General features: G+C 37.3%; 1 protein-coding gene and 1 pseudogene across 1 annotated transcript in view; both read left to right on the forward strand.

The window, feature by feature from the left end:
* Positions 1 to 2,381: 2,381 nt before the first annotated feature.
* LOC121317730 lies at positions 2,382 to 14,397 on the forward strand (annotated as a pseudogene).
* Positions 14,398 to 16,604: 2,207 nt separating this feature from the next.
* The window catches only part of LOC121316592 (protein Mpv17-like), a 64,966-nt gene continuing 60,847 nt past the window's right edge, over positions 16,605 to 20,723 (forward strand). Inside the window, exons 1-2 of the mRNA XM_041251637.1 lie at positions 16,605 to 16,649; positions 18,773 to 18,855. Coding sequence (XP_041107571.1) covers positions 18,783 to 18,855 — 73 coding nt within the window. The 5' untranslated portion in view covers positions 16,605 to 16,649; positions 18,773 to 18,782. The remainder of the gene's footprint in view (positions 16,650 to 18,772; positions 18,856 to 20,723) is intronic.

Below are 20,723 nucleotides of genomic sequence, written 5' to 3' on the forward strand. Positions count from 1 at the left end.
CTGCTCAATACGATCGCAGAGACGGGGCATACTAAAAACAACAACAAAACCAATACTTAAAACTCAATGTCCCCCAAGACTCTATGTTTTCACATTTGTCAAAGTTTTCTTCTGTATAGTTGATAAATTAACAAATAAATAAATAAAATAAAACTCCATGCAAACAATAAACCCTGTACCCACCTCCAACAAGTAATGAGACATGACGTTTCAAATTTCACTCCAAAGTGATATTGTTTCACTATATTCTGGTACTTGTAGTCTAACCGCAATACAAGCGTCTATTTTTTGGGAAGAGGACAGATACAGGAGAGCTTTTAGTGTAAAGCTGCGGCGGCATATCAAGTCGTGGCTGAACACTTTGGAAATATTGTGAATTACTTCCAAGTTCCAAGGTATTTTAACTTTGGTAGTGTTTGACCTAATATCAGCTTCACAAAAAACTATTTTATTGCTGATTACTGCTACAAATCTAGTCCATTTTCTGGCAAACTGCATATTCTCTCTCTCTCTCTCTCTCTCTCTCTCTCTTCTCTCTCTCTCTCTCTCTCTCTCTCTCTCTCTCTCTCTCTCTCTCTCTCTCTCTCTCTCTCTCTTTCTCTCAATTAAATTAAATTTGGCTTTATTGGCATGACAATAAAAAAAGTGTTGTGTAAAGTAAGCATATACATGTCATAAACAACTAAAATATATAGACAGAGAAAACATATATTTTAACACTACACAGTAGAGAGAGTCCCTTATGTTTTTACAATTTCCTTTATGTTTTTATAATTTCCTTTATGTTTTTATATTTTTCATAGTGTGTTAGGAAGTGAATTTCTGTCTCATCCTCTCCTGTCTCACAGTGACCACAGAGCCTGTTCTCTCTGGGTAGCCAGGTTTGCCTGTGTCAGCCTTTTTCGATGGATAGGTTGTGGTCACTGAGCCGGTATTTGGTCAGGATCTGCCTCTGCTTTGTATTTCTGACAGGGTGTACTATTTAGAGTCTGATAGGGCTGATCTCTTGGTATTGCAGGGCTTTATGATGGAGTGAGTTTGGGTCACTTTTTTAGATGAATCCAGTATTTAATGCTCTTCTTTGGATATTCATAATCAATGGCCTAATTCAGCCCTGCATGCCATGTTTGGGGGGAACATCTGCAGTGTGGGGGGCTGCTGTTCGGGGTCTGGTACACCTGGGTTTTTTCTCCTTCTCAGCCAATTCTTTTAGATTCTGGAAATGTTTCTCAAATAGTTCTAGACTGGCCTTAGCTACCTGAATCATAATAGTGCCATTATAATATGCATTGAAGCTGAGCTTTGTGCTGTCAGGGTCAGTTTTATCTCCTATACGCAGTTGCCTCCCTTTGCAAATCCCTCCTAACTTGACATTGCTATATGCTGCGCAGAGGACTGTGTGCCAGACAGTGGGGTGGTCTGTATAAAACTAGATCTAGTTATTTATTTGTATCTAAATCAGTGGTTCTCAATCAGTGTTCCGCAGACCGGCTCGCTTCAGGTGGAAAGATTACATAATTACGGAAAAAAAAGGCAGCACAGTTTATAGATCCCATTGCAAACCCAAAATTTGAGACCTTAAAAACTCAGCTACAGAGTGGCACTGGGACCACGTTTAAGGAAGCTTTTGTTATTGGTTTTAGTTTTTTATTTTTTATTTGGTGGTGGGATTGTGATTACAATTTTTGTGTTTAAAAGTCTTTGTAAACCAGTACCTTTTAATCTTTAATATCTGTACAAAAAATAAAAATACAATTTGACATGAATTATTAAAGTTTTAAAAAACTGCCTAATACACTATTACAGGCAGTACCAACCAGTAGTGCTATATTTCCCAAATTCTGTGAAAAATGTTCAATTGGAAACTGGTCAATTTCTCTGCTAATTCAGTATCACTTTCTGTTTCGGCTCCTCGGAGTGCATTATGTGCACCAGTTATGTAAATGAAATTAGCTATGTAAAGCACGAAGCCCACTGAGGAGTCTGTTAATGTATACAGGACCATTGGGACCATGTCCATTATCTTTACTATGCAGCCCATTACCTTCCAGTGAGCAGAGCTGACAGGTTACAATTTCACACTTGGTGGTTCCCCAGCTGATTATTCCTATAAACCCTATCCATGAAACCCCTGAGGTGGAATAATGAACTTGTATCAAAGGTCATATGCTGTTTACATGAAGATGGAGAATATGGAAAATCATTTCCTGTCACTATTTCGGTCTCAAATGTGCTGTTTTTAAAGAAATGTGTTGTCTGCTCAGTTCACCAGGGGATGCTTTTTCAAAACTTGTAGTCTTTTCTCCCCCATTCTGGAAAGTCCAATTATTTTTTATACCAACCTGGCTCACTGCTGCCACCTCCGCACTGACTCGGGAGAGATGAAGTCGAACACACACGTCTTCCGAAACGTGTGCCTTCAGCTGTCCACTTCTTTTTACTCTGAAGGCCTACCATGCAGCCACCTCAGAGCTAAAGCGTCTGAGGACCACGCAGCTCCAGGCAACGTGCAGGCAGGCCTGCACGTGCCTGGCCAGTCTACGGGGGTCGCTGGTGCGCGGTGAGCTGGAGACCCCCGGCCAACCTAAGCCCCACCCCCCCCGGGTGGTGTGCGGCCAATTGTGCGCCGCTTCCTGGGAACTCCCGTCCACGGTCGGCAGAGGAATAGCTGGGACTCACCTGGCGACCTCCAGGCTATAGGGTGCATCCTGCACTCCACATGCCTTTACTGGAGGCGCCACTAGGGAGCTGCCCCAAAATTGTGTTTTAATCATGTAAAAATGTGTTTCAACGCACCAACTGAGCTATTTTTTTTTGCCCGGTGGCCATCTAGGATTTGAATTTCGCCCACTACAGACTTTGAGCCTTCATAATTAAAATAAAAAAGTATATATGTTTACAAAAAGATCAACACTTTACCAAAAGAACAATTATTCTAAGTTAGATTGTGGTTTTAAATTGAAAGATCAAAAGTGCACAGCTTGAAACGGGCACAGTAGTTCTGCCACTGCACCAAGTCCTTACTGTCCTATATGTGTATGTGTCACTTTTAAAAGCATGGGTTTTATTTACATATCAAAACACACATATTGGAGTCTTTAAAATGTGATGTATTAGTCTAATAAGAACATATTATTATCCCTGTGCTGCAATTATTTTTTACAATAAATTTGAGGTTAAAAAGCCCCTGTGTACAGAGGCAGCACTGGATAAAGCTCACTCTGTCCTCTGGCTACATCACAGCTGTAAAATGATGGGCTGGCCAATCACATTTCCACCCACATAATTGAAAACCTGAGCATGCTTGACTCTTGGAAAGTCAGTTTTTTTTTTTCACCTTTCCGTATGTCCAAATTATTAGGGCTTAACTGGCACAAAACCAGATACTTAGAAGAGAATATTGGACATCTTATGGGTATGACTTTAGACGATACCTGTTAACCCCTTATCTTCACCCCCAAACAAGAGAGATTGGTCAACACTTTACATTTAAAACTATAATTTAACACTGTAGTTTAATTCAATTAGCCTACATATTGTATATTGCAATTTCATTACAAATCAACGTGGCAGCTTAAGTGGTTTTGTATCCAGAATCGAAAGATCCCTGGGGAACACTACTTGTGTTCATCTATTGTAACATGTTCCTAAAAGGGTCAAATTTCATCCTGCCCTCTATCACCCTGGAGACCCCTCTAGGGTCCAGACTGTCCCTGTCCTGCCCTCTGCCGGTGAGTTATTTAGAACGAGTGACATCCTGATGCTCTTGTCATTAAATGAGCACCATTATATGATCAATATAAACTAAAGGTTTATTACAGTATCAGGATACAATCCGTGCCTTTTTTAGTTTGACAAATTTATGTTTATCCTTTTTTTTATAATCAATTAATGATATGCCCTCTTCTGATATTTATATTTATTCTGTTCACACTGTGCAAGCCTATTAGAGTATATGAAGTGGGTCTGTATATTTTGTATGAACATAGTAATCTAGAATGCACACAGTACATGGGCATGTCCATTTAAAATGTCTCTGTGTTAATAATGATGTTGCACAAGGATAGTTTTAGCCTAGTGTGCGTTAAACCTCTTCATCCTCCCTCCCCCTCCATTTGCAGGTTCTCTGTAAAAAGGAGCTAAGTTGGCAGCTCAGAATGAGTACAACTTTGACCATCCAGACACCTTTTACTTTGAGTTGCTTGTCACTATGCTGAGGAAGCTGAAGAAAGGGAAGAGCATGAGAGCCCCAGTGTAAGACCCTGGGTCCTCACCCATTACTACAGTATTTATTTGTGTTATCTTTTATTATTTAATTTTTTAAAGGTACCATCAACTATGAAATAATTTCAAACTATAAAAAAAGCTACTTTAACACACCAAACTATTTTGAAAAGCCCAGGGGATCTCCCTAGGGACACACAGAGATCCCAATTGCTATGATTTGAAGGTTCTGCTATGTTGAAGGGGTATAACACTGTGATTTTTATTAAATAAATAAATAAATGGTGGATACTCCCTGAACGTTTATGAAATATTATTTCAATAACGTGTGTGTTCTTTGTTTTTTAAATTATTAATTAGTGGTTCTTAAATTAATACTGTATTTCACTGACAGTTTATTGTGGCATTTTACCTGACAAACTCAGCTCTGAGCCTGGTTGCTTAGTAACCAGTTTAGAAGGCCCTGTGACTTCACACAGCATTTCCTCCTTCCTCCATGATTCTGAAGAACTTCTCCGTGTTTTTTAGTACAAATGTCCGTGACAAAATCACAAGTTTACTTATCTGTTATTAAAATAGGAATAGCAAACAAAAAATGTCACTCTCCTCCATCTAAAAGATCGAGGCTGGCTTGTCAGAAATATCAAGATGAATTTACCACAGAATGTTTTAAAGATGTTGATAATTAACTTTTAGATGCAATTGAATCATGTTTATTACCTTTTGTTTTCATTACTGCTGTATGCTGAAGGATTCCATGATTTAAAGTTTTGGCTGTAATGCAGTAAATATAATGCCCTGATAAATAATTCCTCCACTTACTTTTCTAAATGTGATGAGTACTGTAAAGCTTGCTGTCCTCTGATACTCTCAATTACACACATACCTTTCAGTTCCAGTCGAATTTGTTCTATTGAAAGTAGCAAGAAAAGAATAAATTATTTTTGCAAGGGCCCTGTTTTAATTTTGGAAGCAGATCTTGATAAGTGATCCTGCACTCTCACAGATAATGAGAGAGTTACCAGGTACATTTACTTTGCTTTGGTATTAATAGGTGCTTCCCAAAGTATCATATTGTTTTGTATCTGATAACTACAGCAGCTTGTAATTGCATGAAAACAAATGTCTTAAATTAAAGGAGTAAATCAACTGTAAAGATACAATTGGATGTGTTGCAAGATTGTGTGGCAGAGGCACACAGACAAACAACATGCACTGCTTCTGGCAGCAAGCTTGTTGTGCTGCTAGACAGACTGGCCTCCCTACATCCAACTTGTTACCACTCATTAGAGTGTTGAGCATACCACAGTAATAGACTATAAGATCAGGGAAGGAAGGGCTGTATTGGGGCACCTTTCTTCAAGATTGACTTTGCAGTCATAATACAGTGATAGAAAATGTTTGTATTAGAGTACTGGTACTGGATGACCACTGGGTAACTGTGGTAGAAGTTCAGTTGTGTTTCCAGGTGAGGTAAAAGTTTTTATTACTGCTTCAGATTGTCATTTGTTAAGAGAAGTGTTATTACAAGATTAAACCTGTCTTGCGTGCATGTTAAAGAACAAACAAATCTAGCTACAAGATTAAATTTGTTAGATGATTAGAAATTCTCTTATTTATGTTCAGCATTGGCAAGTACATGGTTTTGGCAACGTTTTTAAAGTACAGACATTTGAGTATGTGATCTAATGATATGCTGTCTTTCTCTGTTTTCAGTAAGTATGTGTTAATTCTCCCTGTATTCATCATCAGTTTTTTTTTTTTTTTTTTTGTTCCCAGAAAACAGTCTATGGAGCTAATGTAGTGATATTCGAAGGGATCCTGGCGTTCACCAACAAGGAAGGTAATGATCTCAATTGACTTTTTTTACGGGAGGAGGTTTCAGAGATTGCTTTTTCATGTGATTCTTCACTTGGCTGCATTTTTCTGTGTCGGAACAATCATTGCACTGAAACTAAAAGCTACTAATAATATACCTGCGGTGTCTCAGAGCAAAAGACAGTAAAGACAAAAAAGGAAATGAATTGGGAAAGATAACCACGTAATAGGCCTGATATTTATTTAGTTACAAAACAAATGCTGAATAAAATGTCCGTGTTATAAAGTGCCTTATAAAGTATACTTTTCCACTTGAAAATTAATTAAAATACATTTAAAATGAGCTATTTACTATTTGAAGGAATACAAAAAACAGTAATTAAAATTATGCAAGAATAAGAAACAACTTCTTGCTGTTTTATATGACCTTGTGGAGTAAAACACTTTAAGAATGTAGCTCTAATTAAATGAACTTCAGCATCCTGTGGGTGGACCTCAGTAGAGCCTTTTCCAGGAGAGATCTCTATTGCCTTGTGGTTTTAATCCTGCAATAATGCTAAACCGATTAGTTAAAAGATTAACCAAACTTTAGTCTTCAGACACTATGATAAACAATTGAACCTTTTAATGTGTCCTGGCAGAAAACAGAACTGCACATTTGTGATGTGTTTAACCTTCTGTTATCACTCTCCCAGCATTCCTTCAGAGAACTGCGAAACAAAAGAGCGGGCTCCGACCCATTTGTTTTGTGATTATGGTATTGTCAGGGAGTGAAGCTGCATTCATTATTACCTCGAGACATGCTTGTGCCCTTCTCCAAGCGGGGGTGATTAATAGTGCTGCCAGTCTACTGAGATGGAATATAATGAGATTAATGAAGTGGTACAGTGATTCTAAATAAAGTTATTTTATAGTTCAGATATCAGGTTTTATTTAGCATCCACAAAATGTTTTAGTGTATTGTAGCTGTTATGTGGCAGGGAATCAGAAAAGAGAACTTGTGGGATGTAATTGAGTATCACAGCAGTGATGGATGGTTTTCTAAGTTTTATTTGGACTTTGACCTCTTGCAGGGAGAATAAATAGGGTGTACAAATTAAATAATTATCTCACCTAGGTGTCATTCATATTATTTGGTTTCCAATCGTTTTCTTTCCATTTTTCAACCAATTTCTAAGAACCTCCTTTGATGTCAATCAAACATATGTGTGTGATAGTGTATTATGCCCATTGATTACAGTGCTTGTGATGGTATATTATGCACATTGATTATAGTGTCTGTGATAGTGTATTATGCACATTGATTACAGTGTTTGTGATAGTGTATTATGCACATTGATTACAGTGTTTGTGATAGTGTATTATGCACATTGATTACAGTGTTTGTGATAGTGTATTATGCACATTGATTACAGTGATTGTGATAGTGTATTATGCACATTGATTACAGTGATTGTGATAGTGTATTATGCACATTGATTACAGTGATTGTGATAGTGTATTATGTACGTTGATTAGCGTCTGTGATAGTATATTATGCACATTGATTACAGTGTTTCATGCATATTCTTTAAACGTTAAACACAAGGGTGTCCAATCTCAGTCATGGAGGGCCGTTCCACTCCAGGTTTAAGAGGTAAAATTATCACATTAACTACTTCCACGTCTGGGTGGAGGATTAATTGGTTCAATTAAACAATTTAGAACAGGGTTGGAGGCTAACTTTACCCACCCCTGGTTAAAGTTGTTAAAGACTTTGACAACTGGCTTCACATCTGGTGAATTTCCGTTAAACCTCTATGGTCACAGCCAACCTTTTATAATTTAGTTCCCTCTCGCAAATTAGTAACTACTTTCTCTGGAACTGTCTGTTCATCCAGTACATTTCAGTGAGCTTAATTAGAATATGCTGGGGTGGCAAGGATGCTCATCAAGGTGGAACTAACTTTTTAAATTTCTGTTGTATTATTACGATTTAAATGTATTGTTTGGTGTTTAAAACACAATGTTTTGTTATTGTGTGCACAATGTGTCCATCTCCAAATTAAGTGATTACCAATTTGGAGATGGACATGTATGTATAAAGAGTGGATCAGCTGCTCATCAGGATTTGGTGTTCAGAGATGAGGAACATAAGAACGATATACAAATAACAACTGCTACTTGTGCTGGCTTGAAAGCAGCCTGATACTTGTTTTATTTAGTGTGTGCACTGTTTTGTGTCTGTTTATTTTGGCCACCATGCTGCTTTGTTTTGAACACGTTCTTTGTTTTGTTTAAACCTTTAATTTTTACTATTAAAGAGAGAGCATGAATTTGCTACTCACCCGTTGTACTTTGACTGTGTGTGTTTCGTTCCTGGTCTGTGACGTCACCACTCGACCATCCTGTCACAGTTATGTAAAGCCTCTCTTCAGCTCAAGGCCAGGCTTGGTGTTTACAAAGCTGATCCTTCAGAGGACAGAGAAGCCACGTGACAAGTCTGCCTGCTGTGCAATTTTCTGAGAAAGTTTGAAATTTATATGGATCTATTTGCAGAATGACAGTCCTGTTTAGGGTAATTAATTAAACTGGCTTTATCCACAAGTCCATCATAAATATATTATTGAAGTAGACCTTTTACCACTATTATATTTTGGAACCTGTTACATTAAATTTGTGTTATTGTCCAATAATTGGCAAAATATTTATATTTACCCCTCTCACAGACTATTCTATACCTTAAAAGACCCTGTGACAACTGGAATAATGAAGTAATTGTAATTTCTTAGGCTAAAATTAGTAGTAAGAACACTCTGGCAGCAAATAGTTTTTTTTTGTGCACAAATATTTGTATGTATTTATTTATTTATTTTAAAGATCCTAGATATGAAAGTTTTTGTAGACACTGATTCTGACATCCAGCTAGTCCATCGTTTGAAGAGGGACATCACCAGCGACGTCAAGACATCACAGGGGTCATCAAGCAGTCTGTGAAGCCAGCATTCGAGCAGTACATTGAACCCATGACGCAGGTGGTTGATATTGTTGTACCCCGTGGTACAACTACCTTTGATTTAATTCAAAACGATGCTGTCGGTAATGAAAGATAGTGGTAGTGCTGACTACCATACTATTTTGCATGCCATATCTACTGTGATGTGAGTGGTAAAGCTTTCCACTGCCTATTCGAATGACATGCTTGTGTTGGTATTGTATGAGATTGTGCATGAGCACAGAGCGCTGACTATCAGCTAATTGTACAGTATTATGTGAGGGCTCTCCAAGGGGGACCCGAAATGTCAGTAGCCCTGGGCCTCCAAATACCTTAATACGGGCCTGATCACTGGCACTAGTGGCAGGTGAAACTGTGCACTGAAGAATTAATTTGCTACTACCTTACATATTTCAGGTGGGGAAAACTTTGTAGCACTGGATCTCATTATACAGCATGTCCATAGCCAACTGGGTAAGGTATATTGGAATTATATTATTATTTTGTAATTGTTTAATTTTAAGGGAGCGAAATATCATGTGGTTTATATGTGATCAAATGTATGCTATCCAGAGTAAATTTGTATATATGTGTGTGTGTATGTGTGTGGGCAGGTATTACTATCAATGTGGGGACAAAATTTGAGAAAATGTCCCCACAAAGTAACTCCTGAAAAAAACGATGTTGTAGGGACGTCACTACTTTGTAAAACACCTTGTTATGAACTAAATATGCTTTTAAAAAAAAAAAAGTGCCAAAATATTTAGTTTGTTGTCGACTTTTACCCTGTGTTGAGTTTTGTCTGAGTGGAGTTAATAGTAAATAAAAATATAGTGACAGTCAAATGAGAAGTCCCCGCATGAATATGAATAATTTAAAATTATAATGAGTAACAAATGAGAGATACAGAAAATAGTATCTGAATCTTCGTGCAAGTTATTATCATATAAAAAGAACAATTAATCACAATCACTTCATGGTAAAAGCTGACAATTCTGAAAAAGACGGCAAATTGTTAGGTAAGCCTGCCACTGCGACCTTACCTGACCCATGTTTTGACAAAGCTTTCCAGAACACACTGCTAAACTCGTACAGCAGGTACATTCTCCATAAAGGTGCACTATCCCCACAAACCTCACACATAGGAGCCCTTTCTGCCTCCAACCGACACAACTGCTCCTCCACGCCCCTCTCCCTTTTTCTTTCTCTTCAGCGCATATGGATGAAAGGGGGAGTGAATGAGGCCACACACGGTGGCTCAGCACAGATGAAGTACTACTCTGGATTCTTCCAAAGACATTGTGATCCCATCCTGACACCAAGTGTGACAGGACAGCGGTGAGACAGAGACTCAGAAGCCAAGTCACTGCAGTACAAAATGCAGACACGCACTTTAATAAACAAAAACGTTATACAAAACACAGGAACAAAGTAACAAACAGGCACACTGGCCAAAATATAGGTTAAACAAACAAAAACGTAGGCTGGGCATTCACCTTCACTAACAAAATACAAAAAAGTGTTCAGGCTGGGCAAAGCCATCACTGAACTTTACAAAAACAAAATTGTGCAGAAACACAGTGTACACTTGCCAAACTCCTCTCCCCAAATGGAGCCCTGGGCTCTCCTTTTACATGATGTGGCTGCTCCCAATTCGCACTTAATTGTTCAGCCACATTCTCACATATTTTTGGCAGGGACAGGAATTAACCCCATCCCTGCCAACCACCACCAGAACACTACACTATTTATAGGCAGAGCTCTTGCTCTGCCACAGATAAATTTACATTTAATTAGATGTGCTGAGTTTGTACCTCTAAACAAGAGGGTTTAAAAAAATCAAAAGTGATGTCGTTGCTCCGTCCTATCAACCAACAGAGAACCAGAAAGGTAGGATTTCAAACATTACAGATGCGGGTATGTGGCAGTGAGAGATATTTTAGGTATAGTAGAATGACAGATTAAACTGTCTGTTAAGGCTGTATGCCTTTCCAAAAAAGACACACGGCGCAAGATTGTAGATTACGTACTTAGGACTTTTTCACACAAAGTCTTCGACTCCAACCAGAAATTATGTCTGAGAGAAGTATGTACTGTAAATTTTGTAATCTAAAGTAACATTTAAACTGGGCAGTAGTCAAAAGCAATTATCTTTATATTATTGGTTTCGGTGTACTATTTAAAAGTTATTATGCATGTTGATGTAGCTAAAACTACATTATTTGAACTTTCCGTGAATTTATTTGCCGCACCTCACCTGTGAAATGTACTACAAATTACCGTGCTAAAACCGTAGCCTTAATTCTAATGCATTACAGAATGAATTAATTTACAATCCTTCTGATAGAGGCTTTCACCCTAATCAAGATATGTAATAGTTATTTTGAAGAACTCAATACTATGAATTTTAAAATGTTCATTGGTATAAGCCTTGGTATTATCTGTTACAGATCTGTGCTGTGCTGAAATATGCTTTATATTAGGACATTTTAAAAACAAGTGAAACTGAAGCTGGCCTTTTATCTAACATTATCAAGCAGTATTCTGTCCTGCCTCGATTCAGGGTCCCCTGACCTTGTGCTGTAATTATTTGTTAATCGACACACTAAGAGCGCCTGACTTTGTGCAATAAATCATTATTTGTTTCCTACACAGAAATAAGAAGACAAACCGGGATGAATTTATTCTCTACTCAAAGAAATTAATGAGGCTTTTGATAGAGCATGCTCTCTCCTTCCTGTTGTTCAAGGTGGGTGTCTCATCCTGCTTTGCAGAAGAAAACCATTAACACTGTTTAAGAAGCGGGGTCAAGCATTACATATTCATTATTCAGTAAGCTGTCTTTTCAAATGTCTTGTATTTATATATATATATATATATATATATATATATATATATATATATATATATATATATATATATATATATTATGTGTGTGTGTGTGTGTGTGTGTGTGTGTGTGTGTGTGTGTGTGTGTCCCCTTAGCCTGTTACTGTGGAGAAACCTCAAGGTGCGATCTATGAAGGGAAGAGGCTCAGTGGCAAAAGGGTATGCACTTTCTCGCTCCTGTTAAAGGACACAGTTACATGTACTGTGCCAGCCAGTAGCAGTTGTCATTTTTATTATTTATTTCTTAGCAGACACCCTTATCCAGGACAACTTACAATTGCTACAAAATATTGCAGTACAAAGTATCACATTACAAAATATCCCTTTGTAAAGTATCACATTACATAATATCACATTATAGATAAGAGCAGTATAATAAAATCAGTTGCAAAAGATCAAATTCAACTAAGAGGAAAAAATAGGGAATACAGTAAATAATTACATGTAAGAGCGGGTTTGACTATGAGCTGTTAACTTATATAAAAAATATTTGCATATACAAGTAAAATCCAGTATGAGCATGTAGTAAGTACGATGAATGGATGAGAATGATTTCAAGTAAGTGCAATTGAAAAAGCCTCTAATACGAATACCTGTAAGAGTAAAGTTAAACACAAGATACAGGAAGTAGTTATAATTAAGAGCAGTAATAGAATATGGTACCAGTACAGTTGGGTGCCATAAGTATAGTCAAGGGTTGAGATGTTTACAGATGTGTCTTGAGGAGGCACCGGAAGGTGGTCAGGGACTGAGCAGTCCTGATATCCATGGGTAGGTCATTCCATCACTGAGGGGCAAGGGTGGAGAAGAAGCGGGCTCTGGAGAACAGGAGAATAGAGTGGTCGACCGTGTCAAAGGCTGCAGAGAGGTCAAGGAGAATTAGGACAGAGGAGAGGGAGGCGGCACGAGCAGAGAGCTGCTGGAGTACTGTAACATCAGTCCTTAACTGTACAGACACTGGAATGGAACTTAAGCATGTCCTAGTAAGTCATGATTACTTAGTGCACGAGTAGGTCTGCAGTGTCTCTGCGGATACAATTAATTTAAAAGTTGTGCTGTGTGATGCAAGATCATAAAACATTGAGCTGAGATCTATGATATCAGAGCTGCTTTCTGGGTCTCTTGAACTTGCATTACCCCATGCAATGAACAGGAGTTATTTGATTATGGAGGCAGATTTTTTTTCCCCTCAAGATCTACTGCTTCCAAATGATGCTCTTATCCCACCTACAAAACACATCTCTTAGGGATTAAGCAAACTAGAGATGGTTAAAGAGTCACATAGTCTTCTTGCAGATAGACCATTGGAATGAGAATGATCTGCATAACACAAATTCAGCACAATAATAATGTCCCTGTTCATAATAAGATTTGAAAGTGTTTTTTCTTTTTTATCACTCATTTTAATTGTAATGTTGTAGTTTTTTTTTTTTTCCAGCTGCATTACTTGCGTTTGCCAAAGGATATAAATGAAGATTATGTTATACTGGGGCTACTGCACTGATGGTTATCAAAGTTTTAATGATAAGGTTTTTATTTTTGAGTGCTTCTTATTGCAGTGACTAAAATACGGTGTGTTTTTGTTTTTGATAAGTTTTTTAGGTGTTTCATCTGTGTTCAGGAGCTGCTCTTTGGCTCTCATATATCTAGTGTATAAGACATGCATTTTATAGCATTGGCTATAACAGCCAAAGTGAGAACTAACGCCAGTGATCTGCAACTTTGTATCAAATGTCCTTTTGTTTTGCTGTCAATACACTGCTTTGCAGTAGATGGTGCTAATGCGTATTTGTATAAAGAAAGCACAGAAACAGTAAAAACAAACAAAAAAATGTCATTAAACATACTGTACATGATCACGACGTCCAGGAGGATAAGATCTTGCTGCTGTCCTTCCTGACGGAGGAGATGGGAATTCAGTCCATAGCCTATGCCTTTCCTAGACTTCGCATCATCACCACCGCCATGGATAAGTATGTCAACAATGAATTTCACATCATTCCAGAGATAAGTAAGACCAATCCCATTCCAAAAGCGATCCACAGAATACCCCATTGTTGAATACCCTACATTTTCATTTAAAACAAAACAAAACACCCTAACCAAACTTTGAAATCCTAGACAAGCTGGGTGTAAATGGTTGTAGCGATTGTTGGGGACACTGTACAGCATAATGATTCAACTCTAAAGAAGTTGTTGAGAAGCTTGAAGCCTGCACTCCACTTCTTAAAATGTTTTTCTTCCAAAGCAATGCTGTACCTGGTGGATAAATATGGTACAGTAGAATATGACCTCCAGTCCTGTCAGCTCTAATTTTATCACACACTAAATTCAATAAATACTGAATACTGCTTTGTTGTCTCAGAGGGAAAGTGCTTTGTTTTTGAGTACACAGCTTGATTTAGCATTTCCTCTCCCTTTTTAATTTAGGTAATTTCGGAGACAGATATTTCATCATTAACGCACCTTCAGGGTATAAGAGCGACTGCTGATCAAAGGAACCATGATGGAGGTGGAGACTAGGTTAAAAGGCCCATTTGTTAAACCATGTAGTTACATCTGCTGTGTAACTTCTTGTCTGTCAAACCCACCAAGTGGCTGTGATATTGTGAAACCTTTTGCGTGTGGTTCAATCTTATTTCATACTCTACATGAATTCATAGCTAACAGATGAAAGACATGCATTGTGTCAATGACTGGAAGACTCTTAAGCAAAAAAGACCCCACCCCAAATGTTTTATTTTATTTCACTGCCAAATTGCTGTTTGTATGGGACTGAAAACCAAAGGCTCTTTTGCCTCTACTACAGTGCATCCTAGGTAACTTCACATTAATCCTTGAAAACTGCTACTTAAAAATAGACTCTTGTTTGAAAACAGGAAAGAAGCATTGGTAGCTGTAGAAGCAGTTTGACTTGCAGTCTATGATAATGATTTTTTAAGAGTAACGTTTCTTTGAGCTTGACTGCTCAAACTTCTTAATGTCTTACATTTCTGAGAATCTGCATCATAGACGTTTGTAAATGTAAGAAATGTATTGGAAAATCACAGTTATCTTTACATGCATGTATCTCAGGGCTTATTTTGTAAAATTCTACAACAGATTTACTGGCAATTGGCAAATAACAATAGTAATCTCAACAGCTGAGAGACCAGTGACCATTCATACTTCTTAGCCAGAAGGCTGTCGATTTCAAATGGCTTCTGATAACATGGGTATGCAGTGTCCTTATGGGGAAATGTCCTTGAGGTCAGATGTAAACCCAAACTCTGCTTAGCAGACATCTGTAAACGTTGTCTAGATCAACCAGTTTAGTAGTAAACAAGATTTTTTTTAATATTTTTTTTTTAAATAGAGCATATTCATGAGACTTGACAAGCCAAACCTTCCCTCAGTTTAAAACGAATGAGTGATTGACCATCATGGCTATTCTTCATAAGTTAAGCCCTGAGGTGTATGCATGGTGAATGTTTTTTATTTATTTATTTTTTATGCAACTAGTTTTATTTTAGAGGACAGTGTCCAAAGAGTTAAAGTTTTTGTTTTGCCATATCATATCAGTAGACAAGATAGACTGGCAATGGGATACAAAGCCAGTTGTTCTGGGATTCCTGAATCTGTTTTTCTATTTTACAATGGGGCCATGTTACAATTAATGTGTGGATTTTAGGGCCGTTTTTACTGTGCATTTAGTTACTGTTATAGTTAATGGGGAACTAGTGTCCAGTTTTGCCCACCCAGCACCTTTCAAAGGTGATGCATTATCTTTGAAAACATGTTCATGTACTGTGTGCCAATGCTTTACTGCCTCCTTTGTACTACTGTATGTACTGCATTCTCACAAATTATTTTTTAAGCAAAATTTCAATTGAAGCCCTCTTGCTGTTTAAAATGTTTGCTTTGCAGTGTTTGTCCAGAAATTATAGTCAGAAATGGATGTTGTTACTCTTAAAGTAAGGCAGCCAATAGTTCAAAATGTTTTGATTTTTTTGAATGGCTTCAATTGTTTTAGTATTTTTTATCAATATAAGTATGTTCATCAATAAGGACATTGCTCACAAAGCACTTTACAGGACAAATGCTACCCCCAGTGACTCGGTAGGGGTATGTGTAAAGGATACATTTAACTACACTAGTAGTGAGTCGCTTACAGATTAACCGTACAGAAGGGTTTATTTTAATGATCTAAACAGTGGCAGATCTAAATACCGCCTCTCTTTAACTATTAATCCAGCTGGGGTTTTCCCCAGGGCTACTTTATTTGTCCACTTTGAACATAAAAATAAATTGGGTTTATTCATTTCAGGGCTGCTGTACTAGGATTCTCCACTGTTTAAATCACTAACATTGAACCCAGTTTCTGTAAGTTAAGCACTGTATACACTATATAAAAGTCCAGTGCAGTTGTATCTGTTACTGCTCTGTTCGTGATTAATATGTGTACCCAGTACAGAGGTTACAGACCTGTTTTTGGTCTGTAATGTGTGTTAAACTTTTTATTTCTGCTTGCTGTTTATGTATAATGAAAGCGAAGTTCTTCATTTGACTCCAAGGGTCCTGTATTTGCTGCAGTTCTTTATATTTATTTGTTTGTTTGTTTTTGTGTTTATTTATTTACGCGGGCAATAACCACACGAGGGAGACAGATGCCTGCCGGCTGGTCGGAAAACTCTGCAATGGGTTAATATAGTCTGGAAGTGACGTCATCAGCTGTGCAGTGGATATTTGGGGAAGAGTGAGACAGGCATGTTTCTATTTACAATACTGTAGTTTGGTACATACTAACTAGAACAGAGCAACATGTTTATTAATAAGCTATGTTTAATATGTTTTAACGTTGAGCGTAATATTAGAGCATATAGACTGTGGAACAAAATGAGATGCCACGTGCACGCTGCAAATTAAAGTTCGAGGGTAAAGGTTAACGAACAGTGTGTCACTGCTATGGCATCACTGTAATTAAAGTATACAGCATTATCTGGCAGCCGACATCGGATGTTTTGTGCAGTCTAATCGTAAAAGTGTTTAAGTTGAAGCAGTTGTGCGTTTGAAATAATTGCGTAGAGTACAGTGGTAAGGTTAAGCAGGTTATAAGGGTGCCTTCTTGAAAAGATGCGATTTTCAGTACTTATATATATATAATATATATATATATATATTAATATATATATATATATATATCGCTATATATTATATATATATATATATATCGGGCGCATCCATCATCAAGAAATTTAAACAATACGTAGGTCGTTACAGGACACCATAGCACATCCAATGCATTTGCAAGTACGTTTATATAACTCTGTCGTAAGTCAAATATAGGGAGACAGCATTTTAGCATTTTCAATATCATTTATCTGTCTTTTCGTAAATAACATAAAAGCGTTGTTTATTTTGTATATATCTTATATATATATATATATATATATATATATATATATATATATATATATATATATATATTTTAATTATATATATATTAATTATTATATAGTAATTGTAATACATTATTTGCATATTTCCTTACAACCCATTGTTTTTAAAATGTATTGCTTTCATTCACATTAACTCGAAAGCTGCTTGTTTTTACTTACTGTCCAGAGCCTTTCTGAAGTCAAAATACAGTTGTGTTGTACTGTTGAGCCCCATAATAAATATATAAAATCCAAAGCCTGAAATCAATTTAAAATCACGTTTTGATACTATAGGCTTCTACTTACAGTTTGGGTATGTGTGGACCAGAGTGTACAACAACATATACAAATATAATATGTGTTAAACAATAATAAGACCATTCCAAGTTAATTCAAAACAGGTTTGAAATTAATTACACTAGAGTGAGTTGATCTTGATATTATTTAGGAGCTGACCAATTTTTGACCCTGTGAGCTGCTGAGGCATGTAGCCACATAATTTTGTGTTAATTTGAAGCCTTGTTTCCCTGACACTACTCAAAAATATAGTTAAAAAACCAAACAGCATCCAAAAAACATGCCTCCTGCAGCTGCCCAGCCTTCTACTCCCCTCTCTTTTCTTGCCCGTTAGTTATCGATTTATTGATTTAGGCTGAGTGGCGATGTGTCCATTGTAGCCTTTTCCTTTCTATCTCACTACTCTACACAGTGACATACTCTACAGTATCTGTGTTTGTTCCTGTCTCCAACCTTTATTTTAAGGTCCCTAAAAAAGCTGTATAGTTCACTCCAAATCTGGTGTAAAATCATCCAGAGGCACTGAAACAGCCCTTGTCAAAATGAATGTCATTCTGATCCATTTGATCAATTTTGCCACTGTTTTTCTACCCAATTGAAAAGCTTCAATTTCAATCATACTCACCAATCCAAAGAAAATCCACAGGTGACCTCTGTTCACCTCTGTTCTACCAAATCCAAGCTACTAAACTGGAACAAGGGCACAGCTGAGGAAGTCTTTTTGGATTCCTGAGAAGTAGGGAGTCACTGAAGCGTGACAAGGTGAACCGTCCCTAGTAGATTTCCCTCCTTAAACCTGAACACATTGGCCATTACCATTATGCTGCTTTGTGTCGGTCCGCAGCCTAGATCTGCAATGTGATGCCAGCAAGATTTGAGCCGTGCTTGCAATGCCCTCGTGGTGACAGTGATTTTACTCAATAAGTAACTTAGGACCATTCGATATGTTTGGACTTCCCTGTAATAGAGGCTGTCGTAATGTTTTTTATTAATTGTTTTTATGTTCTTGCAAATAGTGTGGATGACAAGACCGTCTGTCTTGCTTACAAAATCCTTCACATTATTTGGTTAAACTTCAAACCAGAAATATTTAACTCTTGAGATACTTACCTAATGTATTTAAAACATTTATATTGTGTTCATGCTGTTTCAGAGCTAAAAGGATGGCTGGCTTGTGGAAATCATATCAGAGGCTGATGTTAATACACCCCTGGAAAATACAAATTATCACTGCTGGTAAGAAAACATACATCATGACACCTTTGACCAGTCCACATAGAGTGTTAATGGACTGAGTAGAAGTCACCCAAGCAAACAGGAAGTTCAAGTAAATCTCAGAATTCACTGTACTGTACCATTTGGGCAGAAACCAAGTTTTTTTTTTTTTTAATTCTACACACAGACCAAAAAGGGGAACAGTAATATTCTGTAGAAGATGGCTATGCACTTGTCAGTAGGTTACATGGCTTCAAAATACAATTCTAGTAAGGGGCTTGTGATCTTTGTTTTTCAAGCGAAGGCTATTTATGTGCTAATTAGAGGCTCTGGACTCTTGACCACAGAGGGACATGCAGCAGCTCCTGGTATATATCCTCAGAATAAGAGTAGGTGTTGAAAAGGATCGGTGTTCTTTCATTTTGCAGCCATGGCAAGATATGGCAAGATTCAGACCCCCCCACACAATTAGGAACTTTAATATTGTTCTTGGTTTATGATTATTACGATTCTTCTGTATCACCAAATCCTATTTAAACTCATTCTTTCACGCTCTTCTCTTACCGGGCCGTGCAAATCTGTGAGTTTTCTGAAACAAGACGTTATTATTACAAGAAACAGTGTTAAATGAATTGATTGTATTTGTTAAAACAAGCAGCAACTAAAACAGTGGACTAAAAAAGGGAAGCCATCACGTACACATTAAGAAAGCCAGTAGACATGAGCTGGATTTCAGTTTGTTTTTAAAATTGCTTTAATTAACATGTTCAAATGTACAGTATCATATGCATAACACATCTGTTGACACTGCGGAGAGTCATGGAGACAGCAGGATCAATTGTGCTGGCAATGGCTGTGACTGGACGCTAGATGGCGATAAAGTGCTATGTTTCATAGGAGTATGCTCAGACTATAACTTAAATGTCTAAATGAGCATTATTGATTAACAAAATAAAGAAACTGAGGCAGTTTGAGGTTGATTTGATATTTTGAATCCCAGTTGGCTGTGAGACTTGGTATGAACTGGCTTTGTAAAGATAATATCTTATTACACCCACGTCTGATACAAGGTGCAGCAGGGATAGAAATAACACCCACTGCATAGCAGTTTGATCCATTCGTGGTTTAATAAGACACAGCTTAGCTTGTTACCTACAGTATGCACTCTGGCTAATCAAGCTTGTAGCAAAACTTGGAATGGGTGAAACTGCTATGCAAAAGGAGTCTTATTTCCATCCTTGTACAGATCTGGTGCAGGGCAAGCAAAATGGTTGACAGGGTGGTGGGCGTTGTCTGTTAACCCCAAGAAGCTGGCAGTCTTACTATTACAGAGTGATGCTTTTATAAAGATACATTTTGGAAGAGACTGTAGATCAGTGGTTGTCGTAATACAGTATTACAGATGGCTCAGCCTTCCTGTTTAAGGCAGCACCATCACTTTAACCAGTTTACTGATCTGCTGAAGGAGTGGTTTCAAGGCTAGATTCTGTGACTTCTGTAATGGAAAAGTGTGAAAAACGTAGGTTTAAATGTTTGGAGGAAGGTGATAATTCAACACTTTAATTGAATTAGACAAAAGTGTTATTAGATTATTGAATACCAGCCAGATATTATAAAACAATGTAAAAATGATAAAAGTGATTTTGCTAGCACTTTGCCAGATTAGAACTGTCACATATGTGACATAACTAACTTAGGGCTTATGTTTTGAGAGAGAGAGAGAGAGAGAGAGAGAGAGAGAGAGAGAGAGAGAGAGAGAGAGAGAGAGACTTTGACTTTTAAGATCCTTTATTTAAATATTCCAAATAAAATCCATTAAAATTCAAATAAAGGTAAAACAACAAAAGTTAAGATTCCTACTGCCTGAGCAAAATTTAAAAAATCCTAAA

Source organism: Polyodon spathula, chromosome 6 (assembly GCF_017654505.1).
Source record: "Polyodon spathula isolate WHYD16114869_AA chromosome 6, ASM1765450v1, whole genome shotgun sequence".
NCBI classification, from domain to species: Eukaryota; Metazoa; Chordata; class Actinopteri; order Acipenseriformes; family Polyodontidae; genus Polyodon; species Polyodon spathula.